Source organism: Carcharodon carcharias, chromosome 7 (genome assembly GCF_017639515.1).
Source record: "Carcharodon carcharias isolate sCarCar2 chromosome 7, sCarCar2.pri, whole genome shotgun sequence".
Taxonomy (NCBI): Eukaryota; Metazoa; Chordata; class Chondrichthyes; order Lamniformes; family Lamnidae; genus Carcharodon; species Carcharodon carcharias.
In genome coordinates, this window is record NC_054473.1 from 47052435 (window position 1) to 47071704 (window position 19270).

Here is a 19270-nt window from a genome sequence, read left to right on the forward strand (position 1 = left end):
AACTGAGAACCAGACTGAGAGTGAACAAACTGAGAACCAGACTGAGAGTGAATATACTGAGAAACAGACTGAGAGTGAACAAACTGAGAACCAGACTGAGAGTGAACAAACTGAGAACCAGACTGAGACTGAATATACTGAGAAACAGACTGAGAGTTAATATACTGCGAACCAGGCTAACAGTGAACAAACTGAGAAACAGACTGATACTGAACAATCTGAAAACCAGACTGAGAATGAATATACTGAGAACCAGACCAGTGAACTAACTGAGAAACTGACTGAGGGTTAATGTACTGCGAACCACGCCGAGAGTGAACAAACTGAGAAACAGACTGAGACTGAACAAACTGAAAACCAGACTGAGAATGAATATACTGAGAACCAGAATGAAGGTGAACAAACTGAAATATAAGCTGGTTTAAGGTGTGTGTGTGGGGGACGGATAGAGAGAGAGAGAGAGAGAGGTGGAGGGGGGTGGTGTGGTTGTAGAGACAAACAAGCAGTGATAGAAGCAGATCATTAAAAAAAAATCCCCACTAGAGCTATACCTTGAGTGCCCTACCATCCATTCTTAGTTAGCACATTCGTTTAGATAATATCACCAACTTTAACTTTAACACCTATGTTCTTTTGTACTATTGTTGTTGACATCTTTTGATGATCTGCTTCTATCACTGCTTGTTTGTTCACTCTCAGGCCGAGAGTGAACAAACTGAGAAACAGACTGATACTGAACAAACTGAGAACCAGACTGAGAATGAATATGCTGAGAACCAGAATGAAGGTGAACAAACTGAGAACCAGACCAGTGAACTAACTGAGAAACAGTCTGAGGGTTAATATACTGCAAACCACGCCGAGAGAGAACTAACTGAGAAACAGACTGTGACTGAACAAACTGAGAACCAGACTGAGACTGAACAAACTGAGAACCAGACTGAGAATGAATATACTGAGAACCGGACTGAGAGTGAGCAAACTGAGAACCAGACCGAATGAAACATCTAAGAAGCAGACTGAGAGTAAATATACTGTGAGCCAGGCCTTGAGTGAACAAACTGAGAAACAGACAGAGACTGAACAAACTGAGAACCAGACCTAGAGTGAACAAACTGAGAACCAAAGATAAAAACAAAAAAACTGCGGATGCTGGAAATCCAAAACAAAAACAGAATTACCTGGAAAAACTCAGCAGGTCTGGCAGCATCGGCGGAGAAGAAAAGAGTTGACGTTTCGAGTCCTCATGACCCTTCAACAGAACTGAGTGAATCCAAGGAAGGGGTGAAATATAAGCTGGTTTAAGGTGCTTGGGTGGGGGGGGGGGGGGGAGGTTTGGGTGGGGGGAGAGAAGTGGAGGGGGTTGGTGTGGTTGTAGGGACATACAAGCATTGATAGAAGCAGATCATCAAAAGATGTCACAGACAACAGAACAAAAGAACACATAGGTGTTAAAGTTGGTGATATTATCTAAACGAATGTGCTAATTAAGAATGGATGGTAGGCCACTCAAGGTATAGTTCTAGTAGGGGTGGGGAGAGCATAAAAGATTTAAAAATATTTAAAAATAATGGAAATAGGTGGGAAAAGAAAAATCTATATAATTTATTGGTAAAAACAAAAGGAAGGGGGAAAAAACAGAAAGGAGGTGGGGATGGAGGAGGGAGCTCAAGACCTAAAGTTGTTGAATTCAATATTCAGTCCGGAAGGCTGTAAAGTGCCTAGTCGGAAGATGAGGTGTTGTTCCTCCAGTTTGCTTTGGGCTTCACTGGAACAATGCAGCAAGCCAAGGACAGACATGTGGGCAAGAGAGCAGGGTGGAGTGTTAAAATAGCAAGCGACAGGGAGGTTTGGGTCATTCTTGCGGACAGACCGCAGGTGTTCTGCAAAGCGGTCGCACAGTTTACGTTTGGTCTCTCCAATGTAGGGGAGACCACATTGGGAGCAACGAATGCAGTAGACTAAGTTGGGGGAAAATGCAAGTGAAATGCTGCTTCATTAAAAGGAGTGTTTGGGCCCTTGGACGGTGAGGAGAGAGGAAGTGAAGGGGCAAGCGTTACATCTTTTGCGTGGGCATGGGGTGGTGCCATAGGAGGGGGTTGAGGAGTAGGGGGTGATGGAGGAGTGGACCAGGGTGTCCCGGAGTGAACGATCCCTACGGAATGCCGATAGGGGGGGTGAAGGGAAGATGTGTTTGGTGGTGGCGTTATGCTGGAGTTGGCGGAAATGGCAGAGGATGATCCTTTGAATGTGGATGTTGGTGGGGTGATAAGTGAGGACAAGGGGGACCCTATCATGTTTCTGGGAGGGAGGAGAAGGCGTGAGGGCGGATGTGCAGGAGATGGGCCGGACACGATTGAGGGCCCTGTCAACGACCGTGGGTGGAAAACCTCGGTTAAGGAAGAAGGAGGACATGTCAGAGGAACTGTTTTTGAAGGTAGCATCATCGGAACAGATGCGACGGAGGTGAAGGAACTGAGAGAATGGGCTGGAGTCCTTACAGGAAGTGGGGTGTGAGGAGCTGTAGTCAAGGTAGCTGTGGGAGTCGGTAGGTTTGTAATGGATATTGGTGGACAGTCTATCACCAGAGATTGAGACAGAGAGGTCAAGGAAGGGAAGGGAAGTGTCAGAGATGGACCACGTGAAAATGATGGAGGGGTGGAGATTGGAAGCAAAATTAATAAATTTTTCCAAGTCCTGACGAGAGCATGAAGCAGCACCGAAGTAATCATCGATGTACCGGAGAAAGAGTTGTGGAAGGGGGCTGGAGTAGGACTGGAACAAGGAATGTTCCACATACCCCATAAAGACACAGGCATAGCTGGGGCCCATGCGGGTACCCATAGCCACACCTTTTATTTGGAGCAAGTGAGAGGAGTTGAAAGAGAAATTGTTCAGTGTGAGAACAAGTTCAGCCAGACGGAGGAGAGTAGTGGTGGATGGGGATTGTTCGGGCCTCTGTTCAAGGAAGAAGCTAAGGGCCCTCAGACCATCCTGATGGGGGATGGAGGTGTAGAGGGATTGGACGTCCATGGTGAAGAGGAAGCGGTTGGGGCCAGGGAACTGGAAATTGTTGATGTGACGTAAGATGTCAGAGGAATCACGGATGTAGGTGGGAAAGGACTGGACAAGGGGAGAGAGAAGGGAGTCAAGATAACGAGAAATGAGTTCTGTGGGGCAGGAGCAAGCTGACACGATCGGTCTACCGGGACAGTTCTGTTTGTGGATTTTGGGTAGGAGGTGGAAGCGGGCCGTCCGAGGTTGGGCGACTATCAGGTTGGAAGCTGTGGGAGGAAGATCCCCAGAGGAAATGAGGTCAGTGACAGTCCTGGAAACAATGGCTTGATGTTCAGTGGTGGGGTTATGGTCCAGGGAGAGGTAGGAGGAAATGTCTGCGAGTTGACGCTCAGCCTCCGCGAGGTAGAGGTCAGTGCGCCAGATAACAACAGCAACACCCTTGTCAACTGAGAACCAGACTGAGACTGAACAAACTGAGAACCAGACTGAGAGTGAACAAACTGAGAAACAGACTGAGACTGAACAAAGTGAGAACCAGACTGAGAGTGAAGAAACTGAGGACCAGACCGAGAGTGAATATCCTAAGAAGCAGACTGAATATGAACAAACTGAGAACCAGACTACGAGTGAATGTACTGAGAACCAGACTGAGAGCGAACAAACTGAGAACTAGACTGAGAGTAAATATACTGAGAAACAGACTGAGAGTTAATATACTGTGAACCAGGCCGAGAGTGAACAAACTGAGAAACAGACTGATACTGAACAATCTGAAAACCAGACTGAGAATGAATATACTGAGAACCAGACCAGTGAACTAACTGAGAAACAGACTAAGGGTTAATATACTGCGTACCACGCCAAGAGTGAACTAACAGAGAAACAGACTGATACTGAACAAACTGAAAACCAGACTGAGAATGAATATACTGAGAACCAGAATGAAGGTGAACAAACTGAGAACCAGACCAGTGAACTAACTGAGAAACAGACTAAGGGTTAATATACTGCGAACCACGCCAAGAATGAACAAACTGAGAAACAGACTGAGACTGAAGAAACTGAGGAGCAGACTGAGAGTGAAGAAACTGAGGACCAGACTGAGAGTGAACAAACTGAGAAACAGATTGAGAGTGAACAAACTGAGAACCAGACTGAGAGTGAAGAAACTGAGGACCAGACTGAGAGTAAACAAGCTGAGGACCAGACTGAGACTGAACAAACTGACAAACAGAACGACAGTGAACAAACAGTTCACAGTGAAGAAACTGAGAACCGGACTGAGAGTGAGCAAACTGAGAACCAGACCAAATGAAATAACTGAGAAGCAGACTGAGAGTAAATATAATGCGAACCAGGCCTTGAGTGAACAAACTGAGAACCACACTGAGAGTTAACAAACTGAGAAACAGACAGATACTGAACAAAGTGAGAACCAGGCACAGAGTGAACAAACTGAAATCCAGACTGAGAGAAAACAAACTCAGAACCAGGCCGAGAGTGAACATACTGAGAAACAGACTGTGGCTGAACAAACTGAGAACCAGACCTAGAGTGAATAAACTGAGAAACAGACTGAGACTGAACAAAGTGAGAACCAGACTGAGAGTGAAGAAACTGAGGACCAGACTGAGAGTGAATATACTGAGAACCAGAATGAAGGTGAACAAAATGAGAAACAGACCAGCGAACTAACTGAGAAACAGACTGAGGGTTAATATACTGCGAACCACGCCGAGAGTGAACAAACTGAGAAACAGATTGAGAGTGAACAAACTGAAAACCAGACTGAGACTGAACAAACTGAGGACCACTGAGAATGAACAAACTGAGAACCAGACTGAGACTGAACAAACTGAGAACCAGACCAAGACTGAACAAACTGACAAACAAGCTGACAGTAAACAAACTGAGAGCGAGACTGAGGACGAACAAACTGAAAACCAGACTGAGACTGAACAAAGTGAGAACCAGACTGAGAGTGAACAAACTGAGAAACAGACCGAGAGTGAACAAACTGAGAACCAGACTGAGAGTGAACAAACTGAAAAACAGACCAAGAGTGAACAAACCGAGAAACAGACTGAGTGAACAAACTGAAAACCAGGCCGAGAGTGAACAAACTGAGAAGCAGACTGAGAGTGAACAAACTGAGAAGCAGACTGAGAGCGAATAAACGGAAAACCAGACTGAGAGTGAACAAATTGAGAAGAGGAGTGAGACTGAACTAACTGAGAACCAGACCAAGACTGAACAAACTGACAAACAAGCTGACAGTAAACAAACTGAGAGCGAGACTGAGGGTGAACAAACTGAAAACCAGACTGAGAGTGAACAAAGTGAGAACGAGGCTGAGAATGAACAAACTGAGGACCAGACTGAGAGTGAACAAACTGAGAACCAGACTGAGAGTGAACAAACTGAAAAACAGACCGAGAGTGAACAAACTGAGAAACAGACTGAGAGTGAACAAACTGAAAACCAGACTGAGAGTGAAGAAACTGAGGACCAGACTGAGAGTGAAGAAACTGAGAAGCAGACTGAGAGTGAATAAATGGAAAATCAGACTGAGAGTGAACAAACTGAGAACCAGACCTAGAGTGAATATACTGAGAAACAGACTGAGACTGAACAAAGTGAGAACCAGACTGAGAGTGAAGAAACTGAGGACCAGACTGAGAGTGAATATACTGAGAACCAGAATGAAGGTGAACAAAATGAGAAACAGACCAGCGAACTAACTGAGAAACAGACTGAGGGTTAATATACTGCGAACCACGCCGAGAGTGAACAAACTGAGAAACAGATTGAGAGTGAACAAACTGAAAACCAGACTGAGACTGAACAAACTGAGAACCAGACCAAGACTGAACAAACTGACAAACAAGCTGACAGTAAACAAACTGAGAGCGAGACTGAGGACGAACAAACTGAAAACCAGACTGAGACTGAACAAAGTGAGAACCAGACTGAGAGTGAACAAACTGAGAACCAGACCGAGAGTGAACAAACTGAGAACCAGACTGAGAGTGAACAAACTGAAAAACAGACCAAGAGTGAACAAACCGAGAAACAGACTGAGAGTGAACAAACTGAAAACCAGGCCGAGAGTGAACAAACTGAGAAGCAGACTGAGAGTGAATAAACGGAAAACCAGACTGAGAGTGAACAAATTGAGAAGAGAAGTGAGACTGAACAAACCGAGAACCAGACTGAGAGTGAACAAACTAACAAACAAGCTGACAGTAAACAAACTGAGAATCAGACTGAGAGTGAACAAACTGTGAACCAGGCTGACAGTGAACAAACTGAGAACCAGACTGAGAGTGAACAAACTGTGAAGCAGACTGAGAGTGAACAAACTGAGAACCAGACTGAGAGTGAACAAACTGAGAACCAGACTGTAGTTGAACAAACTGAGAACCAGGCCAAGAGTGAACAAACTGAGAACCAGATTGAGACTGGAGAAATCGAGAACTAGGCCGAGTATAAACAAACTGAGAACCAGGCCGAGAGTGAACAAACTGAGAACTAGACCGAGAGTGAACAAACTGAGAAACAGACCAAGAGACAAAAAACTAAGAGTCAGACTGAGAATGAACAAACTGAGAACCAAACTGAGAGTGAACAAACTGAGAACCAGATTGAGACTGGAGAAATCGAGAACTAGGCCGAGTATAAACAAACTGAGAACCAGGCCAAGAGTGAACAAACTGAGAACCAGATTGAGACTGGAGAAATTGAGAACTAGGCCGAGCATAAACAAACTGAGAACCAGGCTGAGAGTGAACAAACTGAGAACTAGACCGAGAGTGAACAAACTGAGAAACAGACCGAGAGACAAAAAACTAAGAGTCAGACTGAGAATGAACAAACTGAGAACCAGGCCAAGAGTGAACAAACTGAGAACTAGATTGAGACTGAAGAAATTGAGATTAGGCCAAGAGTAAACAAAGTGAGAACAAGAACGAGAGTGAAGAAACTTTATAACCAGACTGAGTGTGAACAAACTGAGAAACAGACCGAGAGTGAACAAACGGAGAAACAGACTGAGTGAACAAAGTGAGAAACAGGCCGAGAGTAACAAACTGAGAACCAGACTGAGAGTGAACAAACTGAGAAACAGATTGAGTGTGAACAAACTGAAAACCAGACTGAGAGTGAACAAACTGAGAAGCAGACTGAGAGTGAACAAACTGAGAAGCAGACTGAGAGTGAACAAATGGAAAACCAGACTGAAACTGAACGAATTGAGAAGGGGAGTGAGACTGAACAAACTGACAATCAGGCTGACTGAGTGAATATACTGAGAACCAAGCTGAGAGTGAACAAACTGAGAACAAAACTGAGAGTGAATATACTGAGAACCAGATTGAGTGAAGAAACTGAGAACCATACTCAGTGAATATACTGAGAACCGGAATGAGAGTGAATATACTGAGAACCAGACTGAGAGTGAACAAACTGACAAACAGATTGAGAGTGAATATCCTGAGAACCAGACTGAATGTGAACAAACTGAGAACCAGACCAAGTGAACTAACTGAGAAATAGACTGAGAGTGAACAAAATGAGAAACAGACAGAGTGAATATACTGCGTACCAAGAGTAAACAAAATGAGAAATAGACTGAGAGTCAGCCACCTGTGGAAATTAGTAACTTCAATTCATTAGCATTTGTACAAGATATCCATAATGAAGTAAAAAACATTCAAAAAACTGTTTCAATTTTTCAAAATGCAAATTTTTAAGTATTTATAGTTTTGACAAATTACTGTAAAGGTATACAAATGGATTTTAGATACTTTAGATTTTGCTTGTTTGGTGGCTACACAGCTCTGTGCAATAAATTCTGCATTCTTACAAGGTAATCTGCACACAGGAAGTCAACAAATTCTGTGTTCTAAAACTTACATCCCATTTATTTGTTACATTTGGAATTATTTGAAATGGATATTTAGCAGGATCAGCATTAATGATTACTGGAGCACCAACTAACTTATCGCCTGCAGGCACAGCAACTGTAATTGTCGTGAGTAGATGATGGATTACTGCATCTTCCTGAAGACCAATATTCAATGGGTTCACACCAGAAATAGTTGGTGCACTGTGAATACCTGAATGAAGGAAACAGTCAAGTATCAAAGTGTGTCTGGTATTTAAGCAGTTCTATTTAAAAACATATATTTTTCTCCTTTTCATGAATTTCATGTACTTGGGATTAGGATTATTGTTCATGTGCTGGACAAACACTAACATGGACAGATTCAGTTGAACCATTGATTTCCATATTGTTTCTGTCCACACCCTTCAGCCCCAACCACCATCCTTGGAGGTAAATTATAATCATATGGTTCTACTAAAGCTTAACACAACTTCACCATTAAGTCCAATCTTAATATATCTTTATTCATTCATAGGATGTGAACGTCATTGACGAGACCAGCATATATTTCCCATCCCTAATTGCCCTTTTGAAGGTGGTGGCGAGCTGCCACCTTGAACCGCTGCAGTTCATGTGGTGTATGTACACCCACAGTGCTGTTAGGGAAAAAGTTCTAGGATTTTCACCCAGCAACAGTGAAGGAACGGCGATATGTTTCCAAGTTGGGTTGGTGAGTAGCTCGAAAGGGCACTTCCAGGTGGTTATGTTCCCATGAGCGAAATTTTCCGAGCCTGTGGGTGGCGGGTGTGATAGGTGGCATGTGTGGAAAATATAGCGTGACCTGCTTCACGATGGCGTAAAGGCAGGTCACAATCATCCGCTCAGCCTGCCGACAAATTCTGCCATCGGTCAGTGGGGAGCTAATTGTAATACATTAGCATATAATTAAAAGGCTACCCCGCCAGGCTCTTGGAACCCCGCCGTATCGTCTGTCCACATCGGTGGGAAAGCACGCCGACGTGTTTCACAAAGCATGCAGGCAATGTGCACTTGGAGGCCTCGACTTTGGAGGAACTGAGGCGAGTGAGCAGCAGCGTTCTCCACAGCTCACCTGTTGTTTACAGGCTTCAGGGGTGCCGGGGGACAGGGGAAACTGATGCCTGGCCCCGGAGGCGACTGATTAGGGGGCAGGGGGGTGTCTGGGGGCAAATGCTGGCCAGCCTTGGAGGCGACTGCTGAGGGGGGGAAGGGGTCCAGCAGCAAGTGCTGACCAGCCTCAGAGGTGACCGTTGTCAGTGGGGTGGGTTTCAAGTGCTGCCTTGGCATTGCATCCTGCACACAGGCAAACAAGGTGGAGGGGCAAGGTAATCAAGAGAAGTATTAGGGACACCTGTATTAACTGACCATGCCTCTGCAACTAAGGCAGATCAGGCGCAGCCACAGTGATCTGACTGGGGTCAGGCTCCTAGCCTGCCCACACATGCAAGCATCGCAGAGGCACCAAAGGGCCACCAAGTGCTCCATACCTTAACCACCCCCAACGCCACCCCCCACCCACTCGGCACAGACCTTGAGTCCGCCACCACTTTACTGGACCGCAGAACAATTGGACTGCACATGTTGTACAATTTCCTTGCCAATGCTGGCCATGTTGCAGTCACTCCTGGAGATGCTCACAGCCCCTTGCAATCTCAGCATCCCAGTTTGGAACAATGTCCCCCATGTCACAGGTTTACAGGGCAGCCATGCAGCGCACTTATCCCTTGCCATCTGAGGGGTGAACAGCACTCTCCGGGAAACATTAAGGGGCGGTCACACAGGGCCAGGAAAGGTGCTAAGTACAGCCATGATAACCACGTCTCTCTCTCTCTTTCATGCTGCAGGAGGACCACGTCAGGATCATGGATCCTGGTGACCTAGCTATATGCCTGATGGCCTACAGAGAGTGTAGAAGACTGAGGAGAGAATGATTGAGGTGCCTGGCTGTGCAAAGGCAGGAGCAGCAACCTCATGAAGAAGGGGGCAGCAGGGCCTCCTGCACACACTGCCCAGGAGCGACAGCAAGCCATACACGTCACCTGCCATTCCTGCAAATGACTGAGAACCAGTGTCGCTGATGATTGCGAATGTCTAGGGACCTGGTCGCTCACATCTGCCACTTACTGCAGGACTTGGTACCAAGGGGACATGGAAGGCATCCACTGCCAGTGGCTGTGAAGGTGACTGTGGCACTCAATTTCAATGCCAGCGGCTCCTTTCAGGACTCCACAGGTGACCTCTGTGGAATTTCACAACCCGCCACCCACAAATGCATCCATGAAGTCACAGATGCCATCTTCTCCATGCCACACAACTTTGTGCATTTCATCCAGGACTGGAATAGCCAGGATGCAAGGGCTATTGGATTCGCCCTGATCTCGGGATTCCCACAGGTACCGGGTGCAATTGACTGCACTCATGTGGTGCTCAGGTCTCCATCGCTACAATCGGTGGACTACATCAACTGCAAGGGCTTTCACTCACTGAACGTATAGATGGTGTGTGACCACTAGAAACGCATCCTGCAGGTATGTGCACAGTTTCCAGGGAGTGTGCATGACGCCTACATCCTCAGTCACTCGCAGATCCCTGCAGTCTTCCAGGATCCACAGAGGCTGCAGGGTTGGCTCCTTGGGGACAAGATCTACCCACAGAGGCTGTGGCTGATGATACCCGTGCGGTGGCCTCAGACTGCAGCAGAGCAACGGTATAAAGAGGCTCATGCAGCAGCTCACAACTTGCTGGAGCAGACCATCGGGATGCTGAAAATGAGGTTCCAGTGCTTGGATTGGTCTGGTAGGGCCCTGAAATACATTCCGCAGAAGGTGTCACACATCGTCATCATCTGCTGCACCCTTTACAACTTGGCGCTGCAATGGATCGAGGAGCTGGCTGAGGAGGAGATGGAAGAGCTGCATGTCTTCTCTGATGAGGAGGATGCCGATGGGATGAGGGTGAGGGGGTCCTCGGTGGTGACGATGAAGGGGATGAGGCTCTCACACTAGCTAGATGAGGCAAGCGCACTCGGGAAGTCCTCATAGCTGCCAGATTTGTGGAGGATGATGACGACATGCAGTGAGCTGTCCCCATAGATCCTCACATCGCAGTTGTGAATGTTTGACTCCAATCTGGCTACTAGCAGCACCAAGACCCTCTGTGAGAAGGTTCCTGTCCTGGAGATGCAGTGGAGGCTCTAATAGTCGCTCGATCACAGGAGGATGATGACAACATGCAGTGAGGACATTCCATAGATCTTCACATGGCGTCTGAGAATGTCTGACTCCTGTCTGGCCGAGGGCAGCTCACTTGTGCTTCATGATCAGGGCCATCTCAGAGACACTGCCATGAAACTTTAGATACATCTGATGCTGTGTCTGCCTTCAGCACCCCAGCCCTTCAGGAGCTGGTGTACAGCATCACTGGTCACAGATGCTGGTGTGATAGGGGCTAGCTCCACCTTAAAGGTGCTGAGAGCGCACAGAGAGAATGAGAGAACTCTGTGGTGCCTGCCCACCACATTCTGGCAGCAATGACAAGCACCACCAAGGTGCAGGCATCAGTAACGTTTCCAGGGAGTGTGAGGCTGGACCATTACTGTGGACTGAAGGCCACACAGAGCACAGGGAAGAGGCCTTGGACTGAGACACCTGCCTTTTATCTTGTGCAGAAAGGTTTCACATGTGAGTGACAAGAACACTGTTCATCAGAACAAGGAGCCCCAGGGAGGGAGACATTCTTGGGAGTTTATTGACAATAGTGAACAGTACATGCAAGTGATCAACACCCATGGCCAGGCTGTGCAACTACTTTTGCCACTACATCTTGGTGCTCCGGGGACATCCACAGTAGAGGTGCAGGCAGCCTGCTGATTGTGACACCCTGAGTGTGATGACTTTGGCAGTTGTCCTCTGGAGGGCTGAGTCTTGGTGGGCCCTGGCCTGCTTTCAGGGTCCTGCTGTGTGGCAGTGACACCCTCCTCTGCCTGTGAAGCTGGATCTGCGGAGGTCACAGGAAGAGGGGATTCAGGTGTGCCGGTCACTCCAGAGTCACCTGGTGGATGGCCCCGGAGCGTGCACCTGCTGATCCTCCTCCCTATCAGTGCCCGAAGGCCCCGGCTGAAACCATGAGTGGAAGGGGTAGCTGGACTGAGATCAAACTGCCCAGCACCCCTCTCGTGTACACACTGTTGGAGGCCAACTATGGCATCTGCAACAGAGTTAAGCCTGTGCAACAATGCAGGAGTGACATCCTGGACCAAGGTCTCCATGGCGGCCGCTATCCTACCAGTGATGACCTTGGTGCATTGGCATGCCTGCACTATCACCTCAGCCTGAAGGACTCCTCCATTTTGCCTTGCAATCTGAGGAGTGCAGCGGACATCCCTTTCTGATATTCCCGAGCTTGCCTTTGCAGCTCCAACAACTGAGACAAGACTGAGTTCTGAGACTCGTCATCTGACTTGGAATCAGCAACATTCTGGTCTCCAGCAGTCCTCCAAGTGCCAGGGACCTGGGAAGTCCCTGCCTCCGCCTGCTGTGGATCAGAAAGTGCAATGTGCTCATCAGATTGTGATCCCAAGGCTACTCTAAAGCTAGGTCCTGCCAAGGTGTGTGTCTCTGCGCTAGTGGAGGGTGTAGGTGGGCACTGTGACAGGTCTTCAGGGAGGGTGCCTTCAGATTCCTCTTCAGAGGTTTCTTCAGAACTTGAGTGGAGGCCCTGGGTCACGGACTCCATTGGCTGCTTCCCGGATGTGCCTGCGAAAGCAAGGAGAGATAATTGGTGGATGGCACTGGCCTGTGAAAGAGGACACATCACTCACAGCATGGCTGTCTGATGGATGTTGCACTGCTGGATCCTCACTTGGTAGAACAGCACCGACCTCACCATCAGCACAGGACAGGTCCCAGTCATCGCCGGCCAGCTGGATGGCTCTGTTTTCAAATTGTATCAGAACTTTGGTCTCCAGCATCCCTCCACCTGTCTGCAACCTTTCCCTCCTGTTGTGAGCCAGTTTGTCCTGCATGGATAGAGATAGGGAGAGTGTATCAGGACCCCTGCCGGGCCAGATGATAAGTATGCTTGGCCTGTGTGGGTGGTGAGTGGTCCCATGGATGGGATAAGGACAATGATGGTGCGTGCGAAAGAGTGAATGGTGATGTCCCTTGCACTGGCAGTGAGTGGGGGCCCTGTGGGTATGTGATGGGTTTGTGAATGTGTGAGTTAGGAGTGATGAAAAGAATGACTTACCCTAGAGGAACGGAGGCGATCATTCATCCTTTTGTGGCACTGGGTGGTTGTCCTCCTCTGCAGGGCATTTGCACTGACCACTGCTGCCACTGCCGCCCAAGCTGGGTAGGTGACTTTGCTGCCCATCCTGCGGACAGAGCGGGGTAGAGCACATCCCGGCAGGTCTCCACAGCATCCAGCAGTCACTTGAGGGACCCATCGTTGAAGCAGAGGTCTACAGTCTTTCTCCCTTTGTTGGCCATGCGTCCCGGACAGTGGTGGTGAGCTGGTGGCAATGAGCACTTTGCTGGTGGCTGCCTTTTAAAGATAGTAGCCAGTGTGCTGCAACACAGGTGTTGGCCCGGGGGGGGGGGGGGTGTAAATAATGAGGTGGTCCAGGATGATAGAGCGTGAAAACCCGCCATTTCCTCCATTTTACCTGCCCGCTACCGCACTTAGCGCAATTCTGGGAAAATCCAACCCCATGTGTCTGAGGTGGTTGCGGGTTTGGAAGGTGCTGTCTAAGGGGCCTTGGTGAGTTCTTGCAGTGCATCTTGTAGATGGTACACACTGCTGCCACTGTACATTGGCAGTGGAGGGAGTGAATGTTTGTGGATGAGGTGCCAATCAAGCGAACTGTTTTGTCCTGGATGGTGTCAAGCTTCTTGAGTGTTGTTGGAGCTGCACTCATTCAAGCAAGTGGAGAGTTGTGCCTTGTAATTGGGGGACAGGTTCTCGGGAGTCAGGAGGTAAGTTACTCGCCACAAGATTCCTAGCCTCTGATCTGCTCTTGTAGCCACAGTATTTATATTGTGTAAGTCATGCTGCATTTGGACATAGACTGCTTCAGTTTCTGAGGTGTCATAAATGGTGCTGAACATTGTGCAACCATAAGCAAACATCCCCATTTCTAACCTTGTGATGGAAGGGAGGTCATTGATGAAGCAACTGAAGGTGGTTGGGCCTAGGACACTATCCTGAGGAAATCCTGGAATGATGTGCTGGAACTGAGATGCTTGACCTCCAACAACTACAACCATTTTCTTTTGTGCTTGCTATGATTCCAACCAGCGGAGAGTTTTCCCCGATTCCCATTGACTCCAGTTTTGCTAGGGCTCCTTGATACTACGCTCGGTCAAATGCAGCCTTGATGTCAAGGGCACTCACACTCACCTCACCTCTGGAGCTCAGCTCTTCTGTCCATGTTTGAACCAAGGCTGTAATGAGGTCAGGGGCTGAGTGGCCCTGGCGGAACCCAAACTGAGCATCAATGAGCAGGCTATTGCTAAGCAAATGCCACTTGGTAGCACTGTTGATGAACCCCTTCCATTACTTTCCTGATGATCAAGAGTAGACTGACGACGGCTCTAATTGACGAGGTTGGATTTGTCCTGCTCTTTGTATATAGGTCATACTTGGACAAGTTTCCACATTGCCAGGTGGATGCCGGTGTTGTGGCTGTACTGGAGCTGCTTGGCTAGGGGTGCAGCAACTTCTGGATCCCAAGTCTTCAGTACTATTGTGGAATATTGTCAGGGCCCATAGCTTTTGCAGTATCCAGTGCCTTCAGCTGTTTCTTGATATCACTTGGAGTGAATCAAATTGGCTGAAGACTGGTATCTATGATGCTGGGGACCTCCAGAGGAGGAGTCCGAGATGGGTTATCCACTTGGCACTTCTGGATGAAGATTGTTGTGAATGCTTCAGCCTTATCTTTTGCACTGATGTGCTGAGCTCCCCCATCATTGAAGAAGCCTTCTCCTCCAGTGAGTTGTTTAACTGTCCACGACCATTGACGACTGGATGTGGCAGGACTACAGAGCTTAGGTCTGATTCGTTGGTTGTAGAATCACTTAGCTCTGTCTGTTACTTGCTGCTTAAGCTGCTTGGCACACAAGTAGTCCTGTATTGTAGCTTCACCAGGTTGACACCTCTTTTTAGGCATGCCTGGTGCTGCTCCTGGCATGCCCTGCTGCACTCTCCATTGAACCAGGGTTGATCCCCTGGCTTGGTGATAATGGTAGAGTAGGGGACATGATAGGCCATGAGGACACAAATTGTGTTCGAGTACAATTATGCTGCTGCTGATGGCCCACAGCACCTCATGGATGCCCAGTTTTGATTTGCTAGATCTGTTCAAAATCTATCCCATTTAGTGCCACACAACATGATGGAGGGTATCCTCAATGTGAAGACAGGACTTCATCTCCACAAGGGCTGAGCAGTGGTCACTCCTACCGATATTGTCATGGACAGATGCATCTGCAGCAGGCAGGCTGGTTCCCTCACCACTTGCCACAGACCCAGTCTAGCAGCTATGTCCTTTAGGACTCGGCCAGCTTAATCGAGCCACTCGGTGATGGACATTGAAGTCCCCATTCAGAATACATTCTGCACTCTTGCCACCCTCTGTGCTTCCTCCAATAGGTGTTGAACATGGAGGAGCACTGATTCATCAGCTGAAGTGGGGAGGGAAGGGCGCGGTACATGGTAATCAGCAGGACGTTTCCTTACCCTGAGACTTCAAAGTGTTCAGAGTCAAGTTGAGGGCTCCCAGGACAACTGCCTCCTGACTGCATACCAATGTGCCACCTACCTCTGTTGGGTGTGTCCTGCCAGTGGGACAGGACATGCCCAGGGATGGTGCTGTATAAGACAGTGTCTGTATATCAGGCTGTTGCTTGACTACTCTGTAAGACAGCTCTCCCAATTTTGGCATGAGCCCCCAGATGTTAGTAAGGAGGACTTTGCAGGGTCGACAGGGCAGAGTCTCCCGTTGTCGTTTCCGGTGCCTAGATCGATGCCAGGTGGTCCATTTGGTTCGATTCCTTTTAGGCTTTTTTTTAGTGGATTGATACAACTGAGTCAGTTGAGCTAGGCTTGCAAGGCCATTTCAGAGGACAGTTAAGCGTTAACCATATTGATGTGGGTCTAGAGTCACATGTAGGCCAGACCACGCAAGGATGGCCAATTTCCTTCTGTAAATGGCATTGTTGAACCAGATGGGTTTCTATGAAATCAACAATGGTTTCATGGTCATCATTAGATTTTTAATTCCAAATTTTTATAGAATTCAAACTTGACCATGGTGGGATTCGAACTCGGGTTCCCAGAGCATTACCCTGGGTCTCTGGGTTACTAGCCCAGCGAAAATATGCCACCTATGCCTCTCACTATAAACTCATCTTTTTCTATTGCCTTATCCACATGGGGTTCTGCAATTAATGTATTTTGAACCTGAACACCCAAGTCTCTCTATTCTTTCTCATCATCCAACCTTCCCTATGTAAAATATATATACTTATTGTTAACCAAATATACTACCTCACATTTGCTGATATTGGAATTCTATTTGACACTATTTTATTCATTCCACAATCTCATCAATATCCCCTTGATCTTCAAAAATATTCCCTGATTTAGCATCATCTGTAAAGTTGGGCGCCACTCCCATTGGTCCTATATTCATATCATTGATGCACATAGTGAACATAAGCAGCCCCAGAAGAGAGCCTGTGGGACATTGTTATTCACTTTTAAAAGCCCTGAGAAACTGCCCTTAACTCCTAGTCGCATTTACCTCCCTACAAATCTGTCGTTAATCCAATCCCTTCCCTCGATTCTTCTTTGGTGGTCTCCTCTATGGTACCTTACAAAAGCTTACTGAAAGTCAGTATGCACAATATCCAGTGCATTTACCTCATCCATCACATCCCTCAACTCCTCAATATGGATTAAGTGGCCAATGTGCCTCACAGCCTCAACCTGCATAAACAATTTATTGTATTGCTTCCCATACACATTTTTAAAATCTCTTGGTTGCCCTCATCACAACAATAGAAGTAGTCATTATCTAATTCATAAATGTGCCACAATTAAATGTTAAACCTTTGGAGTTGACTAGTCATTTAAAAGGCACTGCCTTGGTTGCTGCAAAGCGATAACAGCTAGAACAACTAGGCCTCATTTTAGTCACACTCAAATGATATGACATTTTCATAATTATTAGATTTTTGACAAACACAGAAAAAGGCCTTTCTCATAAAGGCTGGTTCCCCTTAAAAAAAAGCATTATTACTGATTTTATGATAATATCTTATGAATTATTTCACAACCATATTACTACAGTAAACAACTAGCATGTAGCTTTCAACAGGAGAACAACTGAAATTGTTGATTGAAATTACACACGGCGGCTAGAGTTATGAAAAAGAGAATCCCATTATTAAAAACATTCTTAAGTTGTATGGTATGACAGTCTATTCCTGTTTGAAATATAATGACATACACAAATACTATCAGCAAAGATACTTTAAAATCTTTATAGGATTTAGCCATTTTAAAATGGTTATTGCTAAATATGATGATCCATATATAATGTTAAATATGTTAATTTGTAAAAAGGGTGAAGTATTTAATGTTAATTAGTTATAAACGCTTACCTGACAATGATTCGAATAAAAAGAAGACAGACAAAGTTTTCCACATCTTCTTCAGAGTAATTCTACTGGTAGAGCAGTGCATGACTTCAGATCATGAAGTTTTTAGTTTCTTTCTGAAGAGGAAGCAAAGCTGATACATTTGTTTAGAACTCAAAGATTATGTCGTCTCCAGGTATCCAACACAAACTGGCTGGTTACACCTTCAAAACCATAGAGATGACATTTGTAGGAAGCAGGATTCAACCACAGACTTGTTATAGCTGCCTTGTTTGAGTTTAGCTTAAACATAATTCATTCAGTGTGTTAGGAAAGGTGATATTCCAAACAGCAACATTTACTGTAATTCCAGCCATATTCTAATGGATAATTATATGCACTACATGTTTGTCACAACTTTTTCCTATTCTTCTTTAAGGGGAAACATGACAAGCACAGAAAAGATCACCTTCTCTCTCCGCTTGTCCAGTCCCTTCCCACCTACATCCGTGATTCCTCTGACACCTTACGTCACATCAACAATTTCCAGTTCCCTGGCCCCAACCGCTTACTCTTCACCACGGACGTCCAATCCCTCTACACCTCCATCCCCCACCAGGATGGTCTGAGGGCCCTTAGCTTCTTCCTCGAACAGAGGCCCGAACAATCCCCATCCACCACTACTCTCCTCCGTCTGGCTGAACTTGTTCTCACGCTGAACAATTTCTCCTTCAACTCCTCTCACTTCCTCCAAATAAAAGGTGTGGCTATGGGTACCCGCATGGGCCCCAGCTATGCCTGTCTCTTTATGGGGTATGTGGAACATTCCTTGTTGCAGTCCTACTCCGGCCCCCTTCCACAACTCTTTCTCCGGTACATCGATGATTACTTCGGTGCTGCTTCATGCTCTCGTCAGGACTTGGAAAAATTTATTAATTTTGCTTGCAATCTCCACCCCTCCATCATTTTCACGTGGTCCATCTCTGACACTTCCCTTCCCTTCCTTGACCTCTCTGTCTCAATCTCTGGTGATAGACTGTCCACCAATATCCATTACAAACCCACCGACTCCCACAGCTATCTCGACTACAGCTCCTCACACCCTGCTTCCTGTAAGGACTCCATCCCATTCTCTCAGTTCCTTCACCTCCGTCGCATCTGTTCCGATGATGATACATTCAAAAACAGTTCCTCTGACATGTCCTCCTTCTTCCTTAACCGAGGTTTTCCACCCACGGTCGTTGACAGGGCCCTCAACCGTGTCCGGCCCATCTCCCACGCATCCGCCCTCACGCCTTCTCCTCCCTCCCAGAAACATGATAGGGTCCCCCTTGTCCTCACTTATCACCCCACCAGCCTCCGCATTCAAAGGATCATCCTCCGCCATTTCCGCCAACTCCAGCATGATGCCACCACCAAACACATCTTCCCTTCACCCCCCTTATCGGCATTCCGTGGGGATCGCTCCCTCCGGGACACCCTGGTCCACTCCTCCATCACCCCCTACTCCTCAACCCCCTCCTATGGCACCACCCCATGCCCACACAAAAAATGCAATACCTGCCCCTTCACTTCCTCTCTCCTCACCGTCCAAGGACCCAAACACTCCTTTCAAGTGAAGCAGCATTTCACTTGCATTTCCCCCCAACTTAGTCTACTGCATCCGTTGCTCCCAATGTGGTCT

General features: G+C 47.0%; 1 protein-coding gene across 2 annotated transcripts in view; it reads right to left on the reverse strand.

The window, feature by feature from the left end:
- The window catches only part of LOC121279680 (cadherin-related family member 3-like), a 125769-nt gene that overhangs the window by 85006 nt on the left and 21493 nt on the right, over positions 1-19270 (reverse strand). For both annotated transcript variants that reach the window (XM_041190908.1, XM_041190907.1), the window contains exons 2-3: positions 17611-17723; positions 7933-8135 (exon numbers count right to left, since the gene is read on the reverse strand). In XM_041190908.1, the coding sequence (XP_041046842.1) occupies positions 7933-8135; positions 17611-17692 (285 nt within the window). In that variant the 5' untranslated portion in view covers positions 17693-17723. The remainder of the gene's footprint in view (positions 1-7932; positions 8136-17610; positions 17724-19270) is intronic.